Here is an 18,773-nt window from a genome sequence, read left to right on the forward strand (position 1 = left end):
TGACTAGGCAACAAAATGGCAGATGAAATTTAATGTCGATAAACGTGAAGTAATGCACATTGTAAAGCATAATCCCAACTATACATACAAATTGATGGGGTCTAAATTAGCTGTTACTGCTCAAGAAAAATCTTGGAATCATGGTGGATAGTTCTCTGAAAACATCCCCTCAATATATAGCACCAGTCCAAAAAACTAACAATGTTAGGAACCCTTAAGAAAGGGATAGTTAGTAAGACAGAGTATCACAATGCCACTATATAAATCTGGTATGCCCACACCTTGAATACCGTGTGCTTTTCTGGTTGACATATCTCAAAAAAATATATATTAGAATTAGAAAAGGTACAGAGAAGAGCAACAAAGATTACTAAGGGTATGGACTAGCTTCCATAGCATAGAATCATAGGACTGGAAGGGACCTCAAGAGGTTATCTAGTCCCGTCCCTTGCTGTCAGGGAAAGACTAAGTATTATGACAGATTTCAGAGTAGCAGCCATGTTAGTCTGTATCCGCAAAAAGAAAAGGAGTACTTGTGGCACCTTAGAAACTAACATTTATTTGAGCATAAGTTTTTGTGAGCTACAGCTCACTTCATCGGATGCAACTGATGGGGATGTACAGGTAAGCTTCTTCCTAACTGATATCAGAAAGATTCCTAGGGACAGCATAGCTAAGATTTGATAGTCTTCAGCCTACGTTTGGATGTCTTGATGGAGTTACTGGTCTTCAGAAGGGCAACTTGCTTTTACTACCACCCACCTGCTGCATAGATAGCTGACTTTTGTTAAATTTGGCTTCCAAGGGAGGGGAGAAAACTTCACACAGTGGTAACAGTTATGGTAAAGTCACCAATACAACCTATATAAGTTGAGGAAAATGGTTGGTGCTAAAATGAAGATTGGAGGCTCAGCAGAATCTACTGTAGGTTAGCACTGTGGTTCTCAAACTTTTGTACTAGTGACTCTGAGTGCAATCCCCCCCTTATAAATTAAAAATAACACTATTATAAATGCTGGAGGTGAAGTGGCGTTTGGGATAGAGGCTGACAGCTCGCAATTCCCCATGTAATAACCTCATGACTCCCTTAGGGGTCATAAACCCCACTTTGAGAACCCCTGAATTAGCAGATGGTCATGGTTAGCTAAACACAGCAAGTGAAAGAATTGTAATTATTATTTATGTACAAATGATGTCCTTGCTGCTGGACAACTTGCTAGTATAACTCTCCACAACTTTGTTAGAAGAATCCATACATTTATTCTTTATAATAATATACAGAATAGAGGTACGCTCCTTAAACATTATTGGTCTTCTGTAAAAAAAAATTTGATTTTCACTTTTCATTCATAAGAATTGCAAGGTGTAAGCACCCCTCAAATGCAAACAATCCTAGTGCGGGACAACTACAATTGCAAATAATACACACCACAGAGGGAAGGAACATTTTTCCTAAGCCAAAAGAAAAAAGGCTTACTCTTTAAACTGGCAAGGAGATTTTAATGTTCATGTAGTGCAGACTCTACCTCAGTTTGCAAGATCTTGTCTGAAAAGTAGTGTAATTATTTTGCATTCACATCTGACATCATTATGCACAGCGTACGCTGAATGGATAATTAAGATTTCCTTGATTTGAAATCTATTACAATGTAAGTTTGGAGTAGTAAATGCAAAATGCACAAAAAAAATGATAGTGTTTGTGACAGTACCCCAATACGTGACTAGAAGGATCAGGAACAAGCTGTGGATGGCTGGAGAGAAAAGTCAGGGGAAGGGGGGCAGCACTCAGGGCCAAAGAAGTCCTGAGTCTATACCAAAGAACTTGCGAGAGAACACCATGGCCACCTGAGGCAAACCAGAAGGTTAGGAGGAGAGTATCCTACTTACACATGGTCGTTCTGTTAGTCTCAACTTTTAGTGAACAGTGTGATAGTTGTCTTAGTCAAGAATTTGTTATTGTTAGCAGAGATGCGTAAGAGGTGAATATTAGCTGCTAGTGTGGAAATAGGTGTTAAAGGAATAACTATTTACACCTTACAGCTTTAAAGTGGAGTAATTTCTCTAGTCTTTATGCAGTCATTTCCTTCTATCTTTTTCAATACAGTGTACTTCCAACTATCTGAATAGCATGAGGGACACAGATTTGGTTCAGATAATCAAGAGGCCATTCAGCAGCAGGGTGGCCTCCTCCACAGCCAGGGGCTTGTCATCCTCTTCACAGTCCTAGCCAGGGGTCTCTGCTCTGCCCCACTCGCTCCTGTGACAGCAAGGTTGCAGAGGGCTCCCTGTGCAGCCACAGGACAAGTGACACCAAATTTTCTGCAGGCACAAGGAAGGCTGAAGTTCTGGCAGGGCAGAGCGGGGTCCTTGCCGAGGTCTCTGCTCTGCCCTACCAGGACCACAGGCTTCCCACTGCACCTTGTGCCTGAAGGGATTGGGTGTCACCAGCGCTGCGGCAGCACAGGGAGCCCTCTGCAGCTCTGCTGTCTTAGCCCCATTCACTCCCATGACAGCAGTGCTGCAGAGGAGCCCCATTCACTCCCATTCAACAGCAGGATGGTAGCAGGGGATCATCCTCCTTGCACTCCTGGCTAGGAGTATCTGCTCTATTACCACAACCTCCACATTATCTGAATCCCTTCCTCATCCTCCAGCATAAGATACCTGCTGCAGAGGGCATATATCTCATGCTGGGGGACAAGGAAGGGATTTGGATAATGCAGAGGTTTGGATAATCGGGTTTTGGATAAATAGGAGTATACTGTATATAATCTACCTGAAAGGCTAGAAGGTAGATTTTGCTTTTTGCTCACATGTTCATCTCTGGCTAAAGATTCCACATCACTCCATCCTTCCAGCCTCATCAGTGCTGCTACAGGATTAGGAAGTACAGTGTGAACTACTTCCCACAAAGGCAAATAAACTGCCCCTGCTATCAGCGGTTAAGAAGTTTAGTAATCTATCCAAACTTAAGGACAAAACTATTCCACTCATGTCAGGCAGAAATACAGTTGCTGGGTATACAACCAATCACCTTTCACTCTCATTAGAGCAATAGTTGATCAAAGCAAACAGCACAGAACTGAGATTGGAGAAGTAGAGTCTGCAGACCAATCATTGGTAACAGTTTCAGCAAAGAGAATTTTTACAACTTAAACAACCTTGTAAACTGAACTACAACAGCTGTCTGCAATGGCAGCACCAGACTTTAACTCAAACATTCCCTTCCCATTGCCTTAGGGCAAGAATACAGAGCATTAGAAATATTCACAAAGCGTTTTTAAATTATCTTAGTACTGTGATATGCATCCAATTTGCTCAATATTTTAGTCTATATGAACTTGATATTTATCATCCAGACAAATTTCTTTAAAAGGTGTCATTCCAAATGCCTGTGTCTCCCCGTAGGTGTTCATTAGCCTTTGAGCCATTCAGAACACTTGGCTTTGTAGTCACCACTTTATGAATGACGTGTTCAGCACTTGTATTTTCAGCTGAAATATTTAATTGTAAAATGTCAGTTATTTCTTCACTTTTCAGAATAAAAGCTGCAAGTTACATGATTTTACATAGTCACAATAAATCATAGAATACTGTTGAGTAACAAAAACAACGAGGAGTCCGGTGGCACCTTAAAGACTAACAGATTTATTTGGGCATAAGCTTTTGTGGGTAAAAAACCCACTTCTTCAGATGCATGGAGTGAAAATTACAGATACAGACAAATGTATATTGGCACATGAAGAGAAGGAAGTCACCTTACAAGTGGAGAACCAATGTTGAAGGCCAGTTCAGTCAGAGTGGATGTGGTCCACTCCCAATAATCAATACTAAGAGAGGGAAAATTGCTTTTGTAGTAAGCCAGCCACTTCCTTAACACCATCGACTGGGGCTTGAATAGGGACTGGGAGTGGCTGGCTCACTACAACAGCAATTTTCCCTCTCTTGGTATTCACACCTCCTCCTCAATTATTGGGAGCAGACCACTTCCACCCTGACTGAATTGGCCTTCAACGTAGGTTCTCCACTTGTAAGGTAACTCCCTCCTCCTCATGTGCCAATATATATTTATGCCTGTATCTGTAATTTTCACTCCATGCATCTGAAGAAGTGAGTTTTTTACCCATGAAAGCTTAAGCCCAAATAAACCTGTTAGTCTTTAAGGTGCCACTGGACTTCTCGTTTTTTTTGTGGATACAGACTAACACAGCTCCCCCTCTGATGTTGAGTTACAATAAGTCATCCAATGCAAACTGTGATTTTTGCTCTTGAATATACAATTCAAATTCTGCTCTATATGGTTACACAAGTTACCCAGTCAGTGAACAGAAATCCTGCGTAATTTATGTAACTAAATCAAATCTATAATCTGCATACGTTCCAACACAAGATTTTTTTCCCTGAAAAAAGTCACTCATTTCACATAATGAAAATGAAAGTTTCTCATACAGAAAAGAACTACAAAATGAAAATTTATCGCTTGCTCAGTTCTAGTTATTAGGTTACCGCCTAATATTTCACTGAGATGCCAATCTCTGAACACACAAGCTACAAAGAGGTGCACCTTAGAAAGCTAAATGTCCAAGGGGTATCATGTGTGACTTTGGGAATTAACTAAGGGACTGGAATTTGACAGGATAAGAGAGGAACAGGCACTGAGAAGAATGAGGTAACTTGGTTGCTGGGAGGCAGGGTGAGACTGGAACTTGCCTGGAGTAAATCCAGACTGCTTCATCACAGCCAGGACCCACCCTCCTGCTGTTGCTCTCCTTCACACCAGGTAGTAGCATGGGACAGGTGGTGCATATCTGCAGCGGAGGCCAGTGAAGGGGAGAAACTGACCAGCAGAGAGTGGAATGAGGTATGAAGGAGGAGACTTTACACACACCAAAGGAGAACATTTCACATACTTATGGGAGCAGATTTTATTGGTGGTGTGTGTTGGGAGAAATGAGATGAAAATATTAGTCTCAAATGCTGTGGACATTAACACTTTGCATGGAGGGGAAAAATCCGAGACTGAAGCTCAAAGTATACCAAAATAGAAGTGGTAGCAGCTACATCCCATTGTAAACGCTGACACTAATAAAAACCTACATATATTTTTAAACAAGTTCTCACAGTCAAGGGTCTGTTCAGTCAAAATCACATGCAGTATGCTTTACGATGGGGCTTGACCCCCTCCGATTGAAGATTATTTGTTTATCCTGATCTTTAAAAAGAGAAAGCTGAGCATTCACATTCTAAATAGATAGGAATGAGAAAGTAGAACTACACAAAGAACTTACCTGAGTTTCTTTCATACACAATACCATGTTGAGTTAATAAATCTTTAAGCTTTTTTATTTCTTTAGAAAGTTTCTTGTACTCCTAGAATAAAAAATATTTTTAAAATGGACAATATGTTTTGCCCAAATACATATGTCTACTTAAAAATTCAGTTTGCATCAAGTATAAAATGTCCAAGCATAGTTGGGAAAGCCACTGGGAAAAATAAACATGTTTGGAATCTTGGTTTACCAGATGACTGGAGGATACCTAATATGACACCAATTTTTAAAAAAGTTTCCAGAAGCAATCCTGGCAATTACAGGGCAGTAAGCCTAATTTCAGTACCATGCAAACTGGTTGAAACTATAGTATAGAACAGAATTATCATACACAGAGATGAACGCGATTTGTTGGGGAAGAATCAGCATGGCTTTTATAAAGGGAAATCATGCCTCACCAATCTATGAGAATTTTTTGAGGGGGTCAACAAACATGTGGACAAAGGTGATTCAGTCAATATAGTGTACTTGCACTTTCAGAAAGACTTGACAAGGTCCCTCACCAAAGGCTCTTAAGTAAAATAAGCAGTCACAGGATAAGAAGAAAGGTCCTCTTATCAATCAGTAACTGTTTAAAAGACAGGAAACAAACGGTAGAAATAAATGCAGTTTTCAGAAAAGAGAGGGGTAAATAGTGGAGTCCCCCAGGGATCTGTATCGGGACCAGTGCTGTTCAACATATTCATAAATGATTTGGACAAGGTAAACAGTGAGGTGGCAAAATGAAGTGAGGTGGCAAAATTACATGACTTATGAGGAGAGGCTGAGGGAGCTGGGATTGTTTAGCCTGCAGAAGAGAAGAATGAGGGGGGATTTGATAGCTGCTTTCAACTACCTGAAAGGGGGTTCCAAAGAGGATGGCTCTAGACTGTTCTCAATGGTAGCAGATGACAGAACAAGGAGTAATGGTCTCAAGTTGCAGTGGGGGAGGTTTAGATTGGATATTAGGAAAAACTTTTTCACTAAGAGGGTGGTGAAACACTGGATGCGTTACCTAGGGAGGTGGTAGAATCTCCTTCCTTAGAGGTTTTTAAGGTCAGGCTTGACAAAGCCCTGGCTGGGATGATTTAACTGGGAATTGGTCCTGCTTCGAGCAGGGGGTTGGACTAGATGACCTTCAGGGGTCCCTTCCAACCCTGATATTCTATGAAAATTTGTAGACAATACAAAATTACTCAAGATAGTTAAGTCCAAAGCAGACAGAAAGAGTTACAAAGGGATAACACAAAACTGGGTGACTGAGCAACAAAATGGCAAATGAAATTCCATGTTGATACATGCAAAGTAATGCACATTGTAAAACATAGTATTAACTATACAAATAAATTAGCTGTTACCAGTCAAGAAAGAGATCTTGGAATCATTGTGGACAGTTCTCTGAAAATATCTGCTCAATGTGCAGAGTCATTCAAAAAAGCTAATGTTAGGAACCATTGGGAAAAGGATGGGTAATACAACAGAAAATATCACAGTACTACTATATAAATCCATAGTCTGCCTACACCCTGAACACTGCGTGCAGTTTTGGTTTCCCCAGCTCAAAAAAGAGATATTAAAATTGGAAAAGGTACAAAGATGGGCAACAAAAATATCAGGGGTATGGAACAGCTTCCATATGGGGAGAGATCAAAAAGACTGGGACTACGCAGTTTAGAAAAGAGATGATGAAGGGGAGATATGATAAGAGGTCTATAAAACTATGAATGGTGTGAAGAAAGTGAATACATATTGTGTTATTTACCCTTTCACAGAACACAAGAATCAGGGGTCATCCAATGAAATTAATAGGCATCGGGTTTAAAACAAACAAAAGGAAGTACTACTACACACAACGCAGTCACCCTGTAGAACTTGTTCCCATGGGACGTTGTGAAGACCAAAAGTATAAGTGGGTTCAAAAAAGAATTAGACAAGTTCCTGAAGGATAGGTCAATCAACAGCTATTAGCCACGATGGTCAGGAATGCAACCTCATGCTCTGGGTTGTCCCTAAGCCTTGCACTGCTGGATGTTGGGACTGGATGGCAGGGTATAAATCACTTGATAATTGCCCCACTCTGTTCATTCTCTCTGAAGCATCTGGCATTAGACATTGATTGAAGACAGGATACTAGGCTAGATGGACCACTGGCCACACTGAGTCAGACCATTCTTATGGTGTAAGAGTTCCAAAAACAGGCTGTTTAACTTGTGCATGAGGTTCATCAAAGTGATGGACAAACAAAAGGAAGTATTTCTTCAAACAATGCACAGTCAGTCTGTGAAACTCTTTGCCAGAGGATGTTGTGAAGGGCAAGACTATAATGGTTCAAAAAAGAACTAGATAAATTCATTGAGGGTAGGTCCATCAATGGCTATTAGCCAGGATGTGCACAGATGGTGTTCCTAGACTATTTGCCAGAAGCTGGGAATGGGCAACAGGGGATGGATCGCTTGGTGATTCCTTGTTCTGTTCATTCCCTCTGGGGCACCTGACATTGGCCACTGTCATAAGACAGGATACTGGGCTAGATGGACCTTTAGTCTAACCCAGTATGGTAGGTCTTATGAACAAAGAACAATTATTGTCAGCTATAAAAAAAGACAGCCTGTGTTTCTGAAAGATATTACCCAATAGCATCTGGTTCCAACTGCTCCTCTACAGAAATCTGGGACTATGAATCAGGCACTCAGACCAGGAATTCCTTCCCAACAAACACCTCAGGTCTGCCCTTTGACTAGATTTTTATAGCACTACAGCTGTTAACTCCCTCCCAAAGGCTGCTCCAGGGTCAGTCTCTGTCTCAAAGATGCTGCCTGACAACCCAGCCGCAAATGTTTTACTTCTGAAGATCTGTGGCTACTCCATAACTACAGAAGCTTTAATGAACAGCTATGTTTATACCCATTAAACTATAAGGCAGTGGTCACCAACCGGTCGATCCTAGAGGATCTCCCTGTCAATCACGATCTCTGGCGGAGGCACAGTGTGGCTGCCTAATGCTACCCTGCCCCCACACCGCTCCCAGAAGTGGCCACTGCAGCCCCGCGACCACGTGCACACTGCTCCTGCCTGCAAGCACTGCCCCTGCAGCTCCTATTGGCCGGGAGATCTGCAGGGGCGGTGCTTGCAGAGAGAGGCAGCACGTGGAGCCACATGCCATCTGCTCTCCCCACCTTAAGGGCTGCAGGGGTGTGTTGGCCCCTTCCAGGAGCAGTGTGGGGGCAGGGTAGGCAGGGAGTCTGCCTTAGCCTCGCTGCACCCACCGCCGACCGGGAGCCACCAGAGGTAAGTGCTGCCCAGCGAGAGGTCGCACCCAAACCCCCATCCCTGAGCCCGCTCCTGGAGCCAGCACCCCAAACTCCTCCTGCCCCCCAACCTCCTGCCCCAGGCTCATCCCAGAGCCCCCTCTCAAACTGTGAACCCCTCGACTCCAGCCCAGAGCCTGCACCCCCTCCCAAACTCCAACCCCTGCCCCAGCCTGGTGAAAGTGAGGTTGGGGGAGAGTGAGCGACGGGGTGGAGGGAATGGAGTGAGAGGGGCAGGGCTCTGAGGAAGAGGCGAGGCCTCAGGGAAGGGACGGGTAGATCCTGAGTTGCCCTTAGATTCAAAAAGTGATCTTGGGCATAAAAAGATTGGAGACCACTGCTATAAGGAAAGGCTGGAATCCCATAATATTCATCACTAGCTAGATAAATTAAAATTGAAAATAAGGTTCACATTTTCAATAGAATTGGATATGAGCAGCGGGTTGAGCCCTACTTTGGGGAAGCTAGCCCCTGGCTCTGCACCTTCCGCCCACGCCCTCCCCATGGCCAGAGCCCCAAGACCCCCTGCGGCCAGAGCTACAAGCCCCACCCCCCCACCCAGAGTGCCCCCACCCCCCCAGCCATGGGAAGCCCTGAGTGCTCCCCGCCTTGGCTAGAGAAGCCTCGAGCTGGCGAAAGCCACGCCATGCCTCCCCTCCCCAGACCCAACCCACGCAGAGGAAAAGCGTCCGTTAAGACACTTCTGATATGCCCAATGCAACTTCCAGGATGGCTGAGGAGGCAGTATGTGCCTCCTCATTCGTTCTGGAACCTGCATGGGGCATAATAAAACAAAAACTTCACCGCCAAACCGCGCAACGGGAGGTGGGGGGGTGTCTGGCCGCTACGGCACCACAGGGGAAGGCAGAGCCTCCCCTGGCCTATTATACCCATTGTCCATGGAACTGGACCAACCCAAGAAGATATGTGGTGGATTCTCCTTTGCTTTAAATCACCACATATATCTTTCTAAGAGAGATTATTTAATTCAATCACAAGTTATTAGGCCTGATGCAGGAATGAATGGGTGAAATTCTATAGCCTTTGCTAAGCATGAGGTCAGACTAGATCAGTGGTCTCCAAACTGGGGTGCGTGCAGATCCCAGGGGGTGCGCGGCAGCAGGAGTGCCGCCGGATGGCACTCCGCCATTGTTTTTCTTCGGCGACAGCTCTGCACGTCCACAGCTGGTGTTCCCCTCTGGCGGTCCGCCTGCAGTAAGTCTTCCATTCTTCTTTCGTCGGCGGCGCACCTGTGGCTGGTCTTCCGCTCTTTGCCCTGGGGGTGCGCGAGCCAAAAAGTTTGGAGGCCACTGGACTAGATGACCACAATGGTCTCCTTCTTGCTTTGTAATCTAGGACACCTTTCCATACCCTGTCAGTGAATCTCAGTACATCAATGAGAAGGTATAACCATAGCACATGAACTTTTAGGATGAATGTATTCTCTCCATACATACTATGCACTTCAGTTTTAGTGCTTAGCGCTTGCCTTTAATTCATACTAACAAGCCTTGTAAATTCTGCTGCAGAATATATGCAAAAAGAAAAGGAGTACTTGTGGCACCTTAGAGACTAACCAATTTATTTGAGCATAAGCTTTCGTGAGCTACAGCTCAAAGCTTATGCTCAAATAAATTGGTTAGTCTCTAAGGTGCCACAAGTACTCCTTTTCTTTTTGCAAATACAAACTAACACGGCTGTTACTCTGAAACCTGCAGAATATATGTGTATAGACATATATAGTTGTAGATACAGGCGCACACAGACAGAATTTAAAGGATACATGATATAAACCACTGGGCCTTTGGTTTGTAAAATGGCCTGAATGTTTCAGCATAGTGTGTATATTATATGATTACCAAATACCCATCTGTCACAAGGCTCTGGTCCACCTTCCACTTTCACTAACTCCCTTCTGTTTCTTAATCCCGTGCGGACCCCACTTTATGAGAGTATGTCTAAAATGCACGTCACCTAGGTATATAACTACTTCCTATATACCACCGCCTAATATCTCCTGGAAAGGCATTCAGTAATGCAGTTTGTTTCCAATTTTCAGCATTAAAATAAGTTCTGCCATTTCTATTTATTTTTAAATATACTGTTATTTAGGCAACAGAAGATAACTAAGGGAGCAGACTATCTGAATCCTAACAACAGACAGGCAGCTTGGCTGAGAGCCCAGTGGCTCAGTCACACAGCAGAAGGATAGTGATTCTCCATGTTGATAAAATGTATCAGACAAGCATTAAGAATTACTTTCTATACCTTATTGCATTTCTCCACGGTTTCAAATTCCAGACTTTTTAACTTTTTTTTTTCTTTCTCAATCTCCTTTTCTTCTGTTGCGCTTAAAAGTCCTGCTTCCTCAAAAATCTCCTTCAACAATTTTTTGTACCCCTGGAAAAACAAAGACATTACATAAAGCCATTCTATTTCTGTTTGTAATTTGCATTGGCTATTTATTTTACAAGGTTTTGTGATTACCAATAAACTGTATCTAGATGCATAGCTCTAAGAGTTTTTGCCAATAGTAGGATAAAAACATCTATCCCCAAAAGAGCTGGAACTGTAGAAAACAGGTCAGTACTATAGTAATTTGAAAGTGACAGTCCTTTAACAAGAAATCAGAATGGATCAGCAAACCTGTTCAGTTATCAGCTCATCGTAAAGAGACTGCTCTGCTTCATCCCACTTCCTTCGTAGGACTTCAGTCAGTGTTGGATAAACTGAAAAATGGAAAGTAAAGCTGTCATAAATACTAACAGCTACATTTTCCTTAATTATTTGAATGTAACCCTAGTGCTGCTATGTGTGTGTTTTAACAGCTTAATGCTTCACTTCAACATGCACCATTGAGACAACAAACTGCTACATTCACTTGCCTGGACCTGCTCCTCAATCCTATTTAAATCAATAGGAATTTTCTCCATCACTTCAAATGGGAACAGGAGCAGGCCCTAGAGGTCTAATGCTCCCAGACAGCAGCAGTGACCAAAGGTTTCTTCTTTCAGCTCCAGCTGTCTAAAAGCCTGCACCCTTCTCTGCTGGATGACATCCTGATTGCACCCTCCTCACTTATAAATTACTGAAACACATCCCATCTAAGAATGACCATTTACAAAACCCCAAAAGGGCTGGGGCCCAATTATCTCTGTAACACCCTCTTAGAGCTGAGCCTCACTCTTACTACCTTCAGGGAATATTTCTTCATGCAGACATTTTTCCAAACTGATGAATGTATCCACTGACTTGTCTAATTGGAGACTGGGATGGAAGTGGTGAGAACGAGAGAACTACGCTCTTGTACACAAATAAATTTACCAAGGTGTTGTTTGTAGATTATGTAGGCTGAATTTATTACAATGCTCTTTCTATTCCTCCATTCCCTCCCCCACAAGCTCTCTGTATGCCCACCATCCCATCCCCTTCTTTTTCCAGGGACTCCCTGCAATTCACCCAAATCTCTTCCGTACAAGGGTCTGTGTGCCCCCCACTCCCCTCCCCTCCCATACCAGGTCCCTCATTCTCTCCCTATACCAGCAGCTCAGCATGCATCCTATTATCCTCTTTCCCCCATACTCCATTCCTCATACCAGGGTCCTCCAATCAACCCCCGCAAAAGAGTTCTGTGTGCCCCCCATTCCAAATCCCCCATGCTAGGGCATCTGTCTGCTCCAATTGTCTGGGGGGTCTTTCATTCTGGCCCCCAAGCCAGGGGCTGTGTGCATGCTTATTCCCCATCTTCCCTGAGTCCCTCAATCTTCCCCCAGCATGGGCTCTGTGCCCCACAATCCTCTCTCCCCCATATCAGATCCCCCAATCTCCATCCCCCCCACCACAGGTTCTATGTGCTCCTTTCTTCCCTCCCTCCATATGAGGGCCCCCCATTCTCTCCTAACATTCAAGCAGCTGTGTGAACTTCTCTCTGCTCCCTCCAGGCCGCTCCATTTCCCTTTCCCCTACCACCATTATTTTCTGTCCAGAAGAGAAGTCATTCAGCATGTCAACATGTTACATTATTGGGAGGATAAGCTGACATGAGCATGGGTATTGTTGTGCTGGAAAATGTTCATGGAAACCATGAACTAGCTCTGTGATCTACAGATAATTGTAAAGATGCTAGAAGCTGTGGCTAAAGGCTGTGGTCAGGGTCTCTTTTGTTCCCCAATCTCCCCACTTTTGGTTTTCTGCTCTTCCCCAAGATCAAATAGTGTTCTGACAATTAATGCCAAGAACATTCCCTGAAATTTTCGAATTAACTGGATGGAGTTTTCAAAAGTTATCCCATTACATACAGAGAAATGCCACTGAACTGATCGTAGGGACTTTGCAAGCTCAGATAAGAGTGCCCAATTATTATAGTGATAGGTACTTTAGAAATGCTTGTAATAAACAATGTTACATTTACTTAATGATACAAACTAATAAACCAGAAATCTAAACTTAAAGGCTTGGGTAAAATGCCACCTGCCTCTCACACACGCACAGACCTTTTTATCCAACCTACCTAAAAGAGAATGAGGATGGCAAGCAAGAGGAGTCTCAAATGTCAGAGAGTAAACACAAGTACTTGGCTCAGACACATGAGCCAACTTATTGTTTTTTCCACAGATAAGAAGAACCTGAAGAGCAGAAAAAGAAGGATGAGAGGAAATAGGTTAAACACACAATATAGTCACTAGTTTCATGTTGAACAGAACCAACACACATCACTAACTTCCCATTTTACCATGAGTATAGATGCATTCCAGCAAGTACTGTAGTCAGCTCTCAGTGCTGCCATCATTTTACCCAGTGCAGAAGAAAGAGGTCACAATCACTAGTTAAGTCTTTTTCAGATGAAGTTATTTTAAAGAATGGAACAAGCTTGTTTCTTTCCCAATGGGAAGTGGTACCTCCACCTTCACCCCACCTAAGTCACCACAACTTCCAACAGAGACACACTAAATCAGATGCCCTTCAGAGCCTGTCAGCATCACTCAGCAGGTGCATTTGCTACTGAGTGATGCACGCTCCCACCTCTGAAGGACTACCAGCCTATGAACAGTGAAAAATTGCATCCAGGTCTCCTAAATAGCAGTACAAAGTAAAAAGCACTAAACACCAGGCTCTTATGTCCTTTAATTTTTCCAGAGAATATTGATCTACCCTACATTGTAGATGCTCATTATGATCTTTACATTTTCAGCTTTAATGTTTCATGACCTTTTACAAGCAAAAGCCCAAGGAGGATTCAAATTCTTAATATTAGAAATCATGCAACACTAGAAGACCAAATATATCTTCAGTGTGGCTACAGGAAGAAAGGATGCTCTTATGGCATGCGTAATAGGCTCCCTTCTCCACCCCTTGGATCAACACAAACAGGCTGGATGCTTCCCAGTTTATAAGCGCAATTTTTTATTTTTAACACCAGTACAGCCTTGTGAAGAAATATATAGCTGAAACTTTCCCCTTAGCCCACTATCCAGGGAAGGAGAGGGACAGATCTCCTCATCCTGACATCCTGCCTCCCCAAGTCCCTACCAGCCACTCCCCTTGCACTTTCTTCTTGTCCTCTAACCTCCCAGATGACAGGTTGGTTGCTCTCACTAGCTTGTCAGCTTCCTGCCTAATTAAACAATTGTGCACCCTCCCTCCAATTAAATCCACTCCAGGGGGGAATAGGTAGTACCTTAGTGACAGAGTACTGGGTCTGTTCTAGGCTCCCAGCACTCTGTCATAGTAAGACAGTGCACTGGAAATCAGAAACCTTGGTTCTATTGCTGGCTCTCCAACAGGATTCTTCTGTCATCTTGGCCAAGTCACTACATTACCCACCTCTCCCATTGATCAACCTATCTATCTTAGGGTTTTACACAGCCGCCCATCACTGTAATATCTAAGTGCTTCCACATAAAATCAATAGCAATAGCAACAGAGAAATCTGAGATTTAATTTTGTAAAGCTCCTTCATCTCTAGGAAGGACCTAGAGAAGTGCAAACATTATTTTAACAAGGGGAGGAGAGAGGTCTAAGGCAGGAGTTCTCAGATTTTTTACATAGTATGGACCACATCTTTTCAGAGTCTTTTGGACATCTCCTTCCCATTCACAATCATGTAACATCCCTTTTCAGCAACAGCAACTGCTCACATGTAAGAGTCATGTATTGTAACTGTTTTTAATAGTTTTGTCTTTTTGACAAAAGCTAATTATACTGTCTCTTTTTGCTTTTCATTTCACCTCCCACCCCTTCTGCCAACATCGGTTCTGCTCCTCTCTCACCTGCACACGCTTTTGTGACTTGGCCCTCTACTTTTCCCATACAAGTTTCGTGGCCACTTGGTTTCCTTTCAACTAACTAACTAAACCACCTAGTTCTCTCTCCCGTGACCCCCTAGACATGTGTCATCCAGTAGTGGCTGGCAACTCTAGTACCACAAGTAACTCCTATTTCTCTTCCTCTTATGTAGCAGTGGCCCATAGCAGAAGTTACACAGCATTTGTCCCTAGTGGTAATGGTAATGAATAAAAAGAAAGAGTTAAAGCCTCCAGACTGGTGTGAGTGAAAACATCATCAGCCTTTTATCCTGGTTTTACCCTCTATTCCTAACTGTTGTCCCACATCTCATCTTGCATTTTTCTACTTCATATCCTAAGCTATGAACTCTTTGGGCAGGAAGAGATCTCAATTTGTAAAGCCCCATCTAAGTTTTCAAGTCCTATGGTATATTAATGGCTTTAATAGTTTAAACTGGTACAAACATGCCAGCTGCATTAACTGCATCAGGATGATTAATTACTGTACCTTTGTCTCTCTGTTTTTGGTTTCACATGAATCCCCTTCTCTCATCCACATGCCAACAAATGTGTTGTTGTAAATTTCCCATTCATGCCAAATGCTGGAAAAAGAGAACAGCTCGAAAGACTTGTTTTATAATTTTGGGGAGAAAAGTTAAAAACCTGGTAAGAAAAACAGAAATACTCTAACACTGTATTAAAATTCACTTTATCAATTTCAATTTTTGAAGGTCCTTTAATATCTCCTTTTCTTACTGCCCAGATCTGCCCCATCACAGATCAATTACCTCATAACCACAGTGGAGTTCTTTAATTACTTATAGAGTCCATCACAGTAGTTTCTGAGCACTATGGTTATTCTGACATGTCTCAAAACCATTTCCACACTTTCTTAACCAAATAAAACTGAAAAAGGGTTTGATTTTGTCATCAATAATTTGTTTGAAAGAGGCATTACCAAACTCCAATCTTCTCAATTACTCAGAATACAGAGTAAGCCCAATCAACGTATGTTAGCAGATGGGTGAAACAAGAATACAAACTCAAAAACATGCTCACTCTTCACAACTTGTCAGTGAAGAGAACAATATATTTCTGGAAAGTGACCTATTCCAATTTAAAATGAAATATTCTCCGTTAGACCATAAAACTCATGACAGTCACAAGAGTGGCACTGTGGTCTCACCATCAACCCAGGTTGGGGGCCAGGATAGAATCCTGACTCAGAGGTTAGCCTTAGGGATTGTCTACCCAAGGTTTTTTCACACTAACTTTTTTTTTTTTTTTTAATTAAAATGCCCTTGGTTCATAGAACACAATTCTTCTTTCAAATGAAGTGCCAATTATTGCAAATTAGATAATCCACTTTGAAAGTTTATTTCAGAATTAATTAGTGCAGAAAAGGGTTTTTGTGGATACTTCTGTATTTCGCACTGACTTGGCAGTCCTCCAGTTGCTCTCTCACACTGCATTGCATCACACCACATCAGGACCAAGCTGTCTGTTTACCTATGTTCACTCTACCGCTCTGGGAAGTCATTTAAGCTGGATGTTACCTCCCCATTTAAATGCTGCTGCATAGCCAAGATCACCCCCTTTGCGATTGCAAACTCCTGGAGCCCCATACATCAGTATTATAACACTGTTAATATTGCAACCACGCCTTGTGCATCCACATGAAACCATGCAGAGATCATGGACTTCTTTGTCATCTAGGGAGAGAAGACGAGCAAGCCTGCCTTTACAACAGCCACCGTAAGGTCATTAGAAAAGTCATTTCACCTCTGTTGTTCTGTTTCCCACTTGTAAAAATGGGAATAATACTTACTGCTTCACAGAGGTGCCCTGACAAATAACATTTGTACAGCTCTTTGAAAATGTTAAAACACAGTAGAAGGCAGGCAATCCATAAACCTCAGCCTGCCCCATTCACACCCTTCCCTTAGTTTACTGAAAAAGACATCGAACCATACAAAAATTGTGGGGCTAACAAACCAACACTTCAATTTTTAATCACTTTGCTTTTCATATCTTTCCTTTTGTGTGTATGTGTATGGTGTCTATTTAGACTAAGCTCTCTGAGGCAGGAACTTTATCATAGAATCATAGAAGATTAGGCTTGGAAGAGATGTCAGGAGTTCACCTAGTCCAACCCCCTACTCAAAGCAGGACCAAAAATATATGATCTGTAAGGTGCCTATCAAACTACTGGAGGAAACAAATGCAGAAAAGTAAAATATTATTGTTACATGATAATGCAAGGTCTTGCCTTTTAGGATTTGGCACCCAATTCAGAATGCACTGCGATCTCCAAGACACAGATTCTCTGTACCTGGAGTTTGAAGGCATTTAGCAGAACAACTGGAGGGACTTAGATACTAAACTTTTGGAATTATCTAATTTGAGTAGAAAGAATAATCACACGCTTTAAAAATACTCAGTAGCTTTCATTGTCAAATATGTAAAATCCTCATTTTTGTTTCTCAGTCCAAGAAATCCTTTAAAACATCAAGTTAGTCCATCCACTATCTTTCATGATGTATAAACATTTTAAAGTGAAACTGAAACAAGAACACATCTGTCCTCTTGGAACATCAGTTTTCGTTTTTGCTTAACTGAAACAAAAGTCCTTGATTGTGGAAAGAACCAGGTTTTGCTAACCCCCTGAAAAAATATCTTAAACATTTCCAAAGCACCTATCCCCAAAGTATCTAAGCAATAAACAACAAATAAAGATAGCACTGACTACAGCATATGTAAAAAGAGGCTCCTTTCTGATGTGTGGGAAACAGGCCTTTTTGAAAATACAGGACTTGAACTTAGACCTGAATCATAAATTAGGGTGGGAAGAGCCCTCAGGAGGTCATTTAGTCCAACCCCCCCTGTAGTCAAGCTCAGGCTCATTTTGATGATTTCTGGCCAAGAGTCCCATAGCTAGGGCTCTGCAACATAGGATGTTTTGCCCCTTGCACCCAAGAATCTGATCCTGGACTAAAGTGGTCCTTTAAAAATATTTCTGAAATGGATAAATACCCTTGTTCAGTAGCTCAGTGCAGTGTCTCTGCATCCCGAACACTTTCTCAGGTCAGGAACTTTCTCCAACAATTCTGTTACTCTCCCACTTTCCAGACAAATCTAACCATTCAGTGGTTCTGGGTCTTCACAGCTTAAAGACCTATCTCCGGCATGGGCTCCCTACTGCTGTCTAGGAATCCACTGCAGCTCAGCTAGCTTGTAGGATTCTCTCTGATGCTGACAAGAGTGACTACAAACTAGTCTCTGCCACTGTCTGGTCCTAAGGCCCACTATATTTCTGGGTGTAACCTCCTCCTTTCAGACTTTCTGACTATCCTATTTGCAGGGAAGACCAGCTCTTCACTCACATTCTACCCATCTGCACATAGGAAATATTTACAGAGGAAGGCACCTTTAAATCAGTCTTTGTTTTTAAATTAAATGTATGCTAGCTCCTCTACCTGGATCTAGGCACTGACTCTACAGGCTGAATGGGCTTTTATTAAATATATTTAAAATTACTTCTAGGCCCAGACCAAGTAGGAGTTTCATTTCAAGATATCACACTTGAGAGCTATATGCAACTCAAAACTGAGATTTAAGGAGAAAGTGCTTATGGAAACTTTGGCTAATGTAAATTGTGGTTGTATACTTATTTTGTGTTTCTTGCAGGAAATGCATGTCATGTGCAGTTGACAATGGCTTCCAGTCTGTTTTTGGGTTAAGTGTAAGATGTTAATTTTGAACTATAAAGCCCTTAATGGTTTGGTACCTGGCTACCTCAAACTGCATGTCTTTTTGTGTTATGCCACTGGAACTACAATTAGCTAAGCCATTCAACATCAGAACAGATGGTT

At 42.4% G+C, this 18,773-nt stretch overlaps 1 protein-coding gene across 2 annotated transcripts in view; it reads right to left on the reverse strand.

The window, feature by feature from the left end:
* The window catches only part of GNPTG (N-acetylglucosamine-1-phosphate transferase subunit gamma), a 25,750-nt gene continuing 6,977 nt past the window's right edge, over nt 1-18,773 (reverse strand). The window contains exons 6-11 of one of the 2 annotated variants that reach the window (XM_048867919.2): nt 15,410-15,503; nt 13,128-13,242; nt 11,264-11,346; nt 10,886-11,017; nt 5,289-5,370; nt 1-3,494 (exon numbers count right to left, since the gene is read on the reverse strand). In XM_048867919.2, coding sequence (XP_048723876.2) covers nt 3,370-3,494; nt 5,289-5,370; nt 10,886-11,017; nt 11,264-11,346; nt 13,128-13,242; nt 15,410-15,503 — 631 coding nt within the window. In that variant the 3' untranslated portion in view covers nt 1-3,369. Of the gene's footprint in view, nt 3,495-5,288; nt 5,371-9,427; nt 9,894-10,885; nt 11,018-11,263; nt 11,347-13,127; nt 13,243-15,409; nt 15,504-18,773 lie in introns of those variants that run through there. The other variant, XM_075133341.1, reaches the window with a different exon arrangement.

Source organism: Caretta caretta, chromosome 10 (assembly GCF_965140235.1).
Source record: "Caretta caretta isolate rCarCar2 chromosome 10, rCarCar1.hap1, whole genome shotgun sequence".
NCBI lineage: Eukaryota > Metazoa > Chordata > Testudines > Cheloniidae > Caretta > Caretta caretta.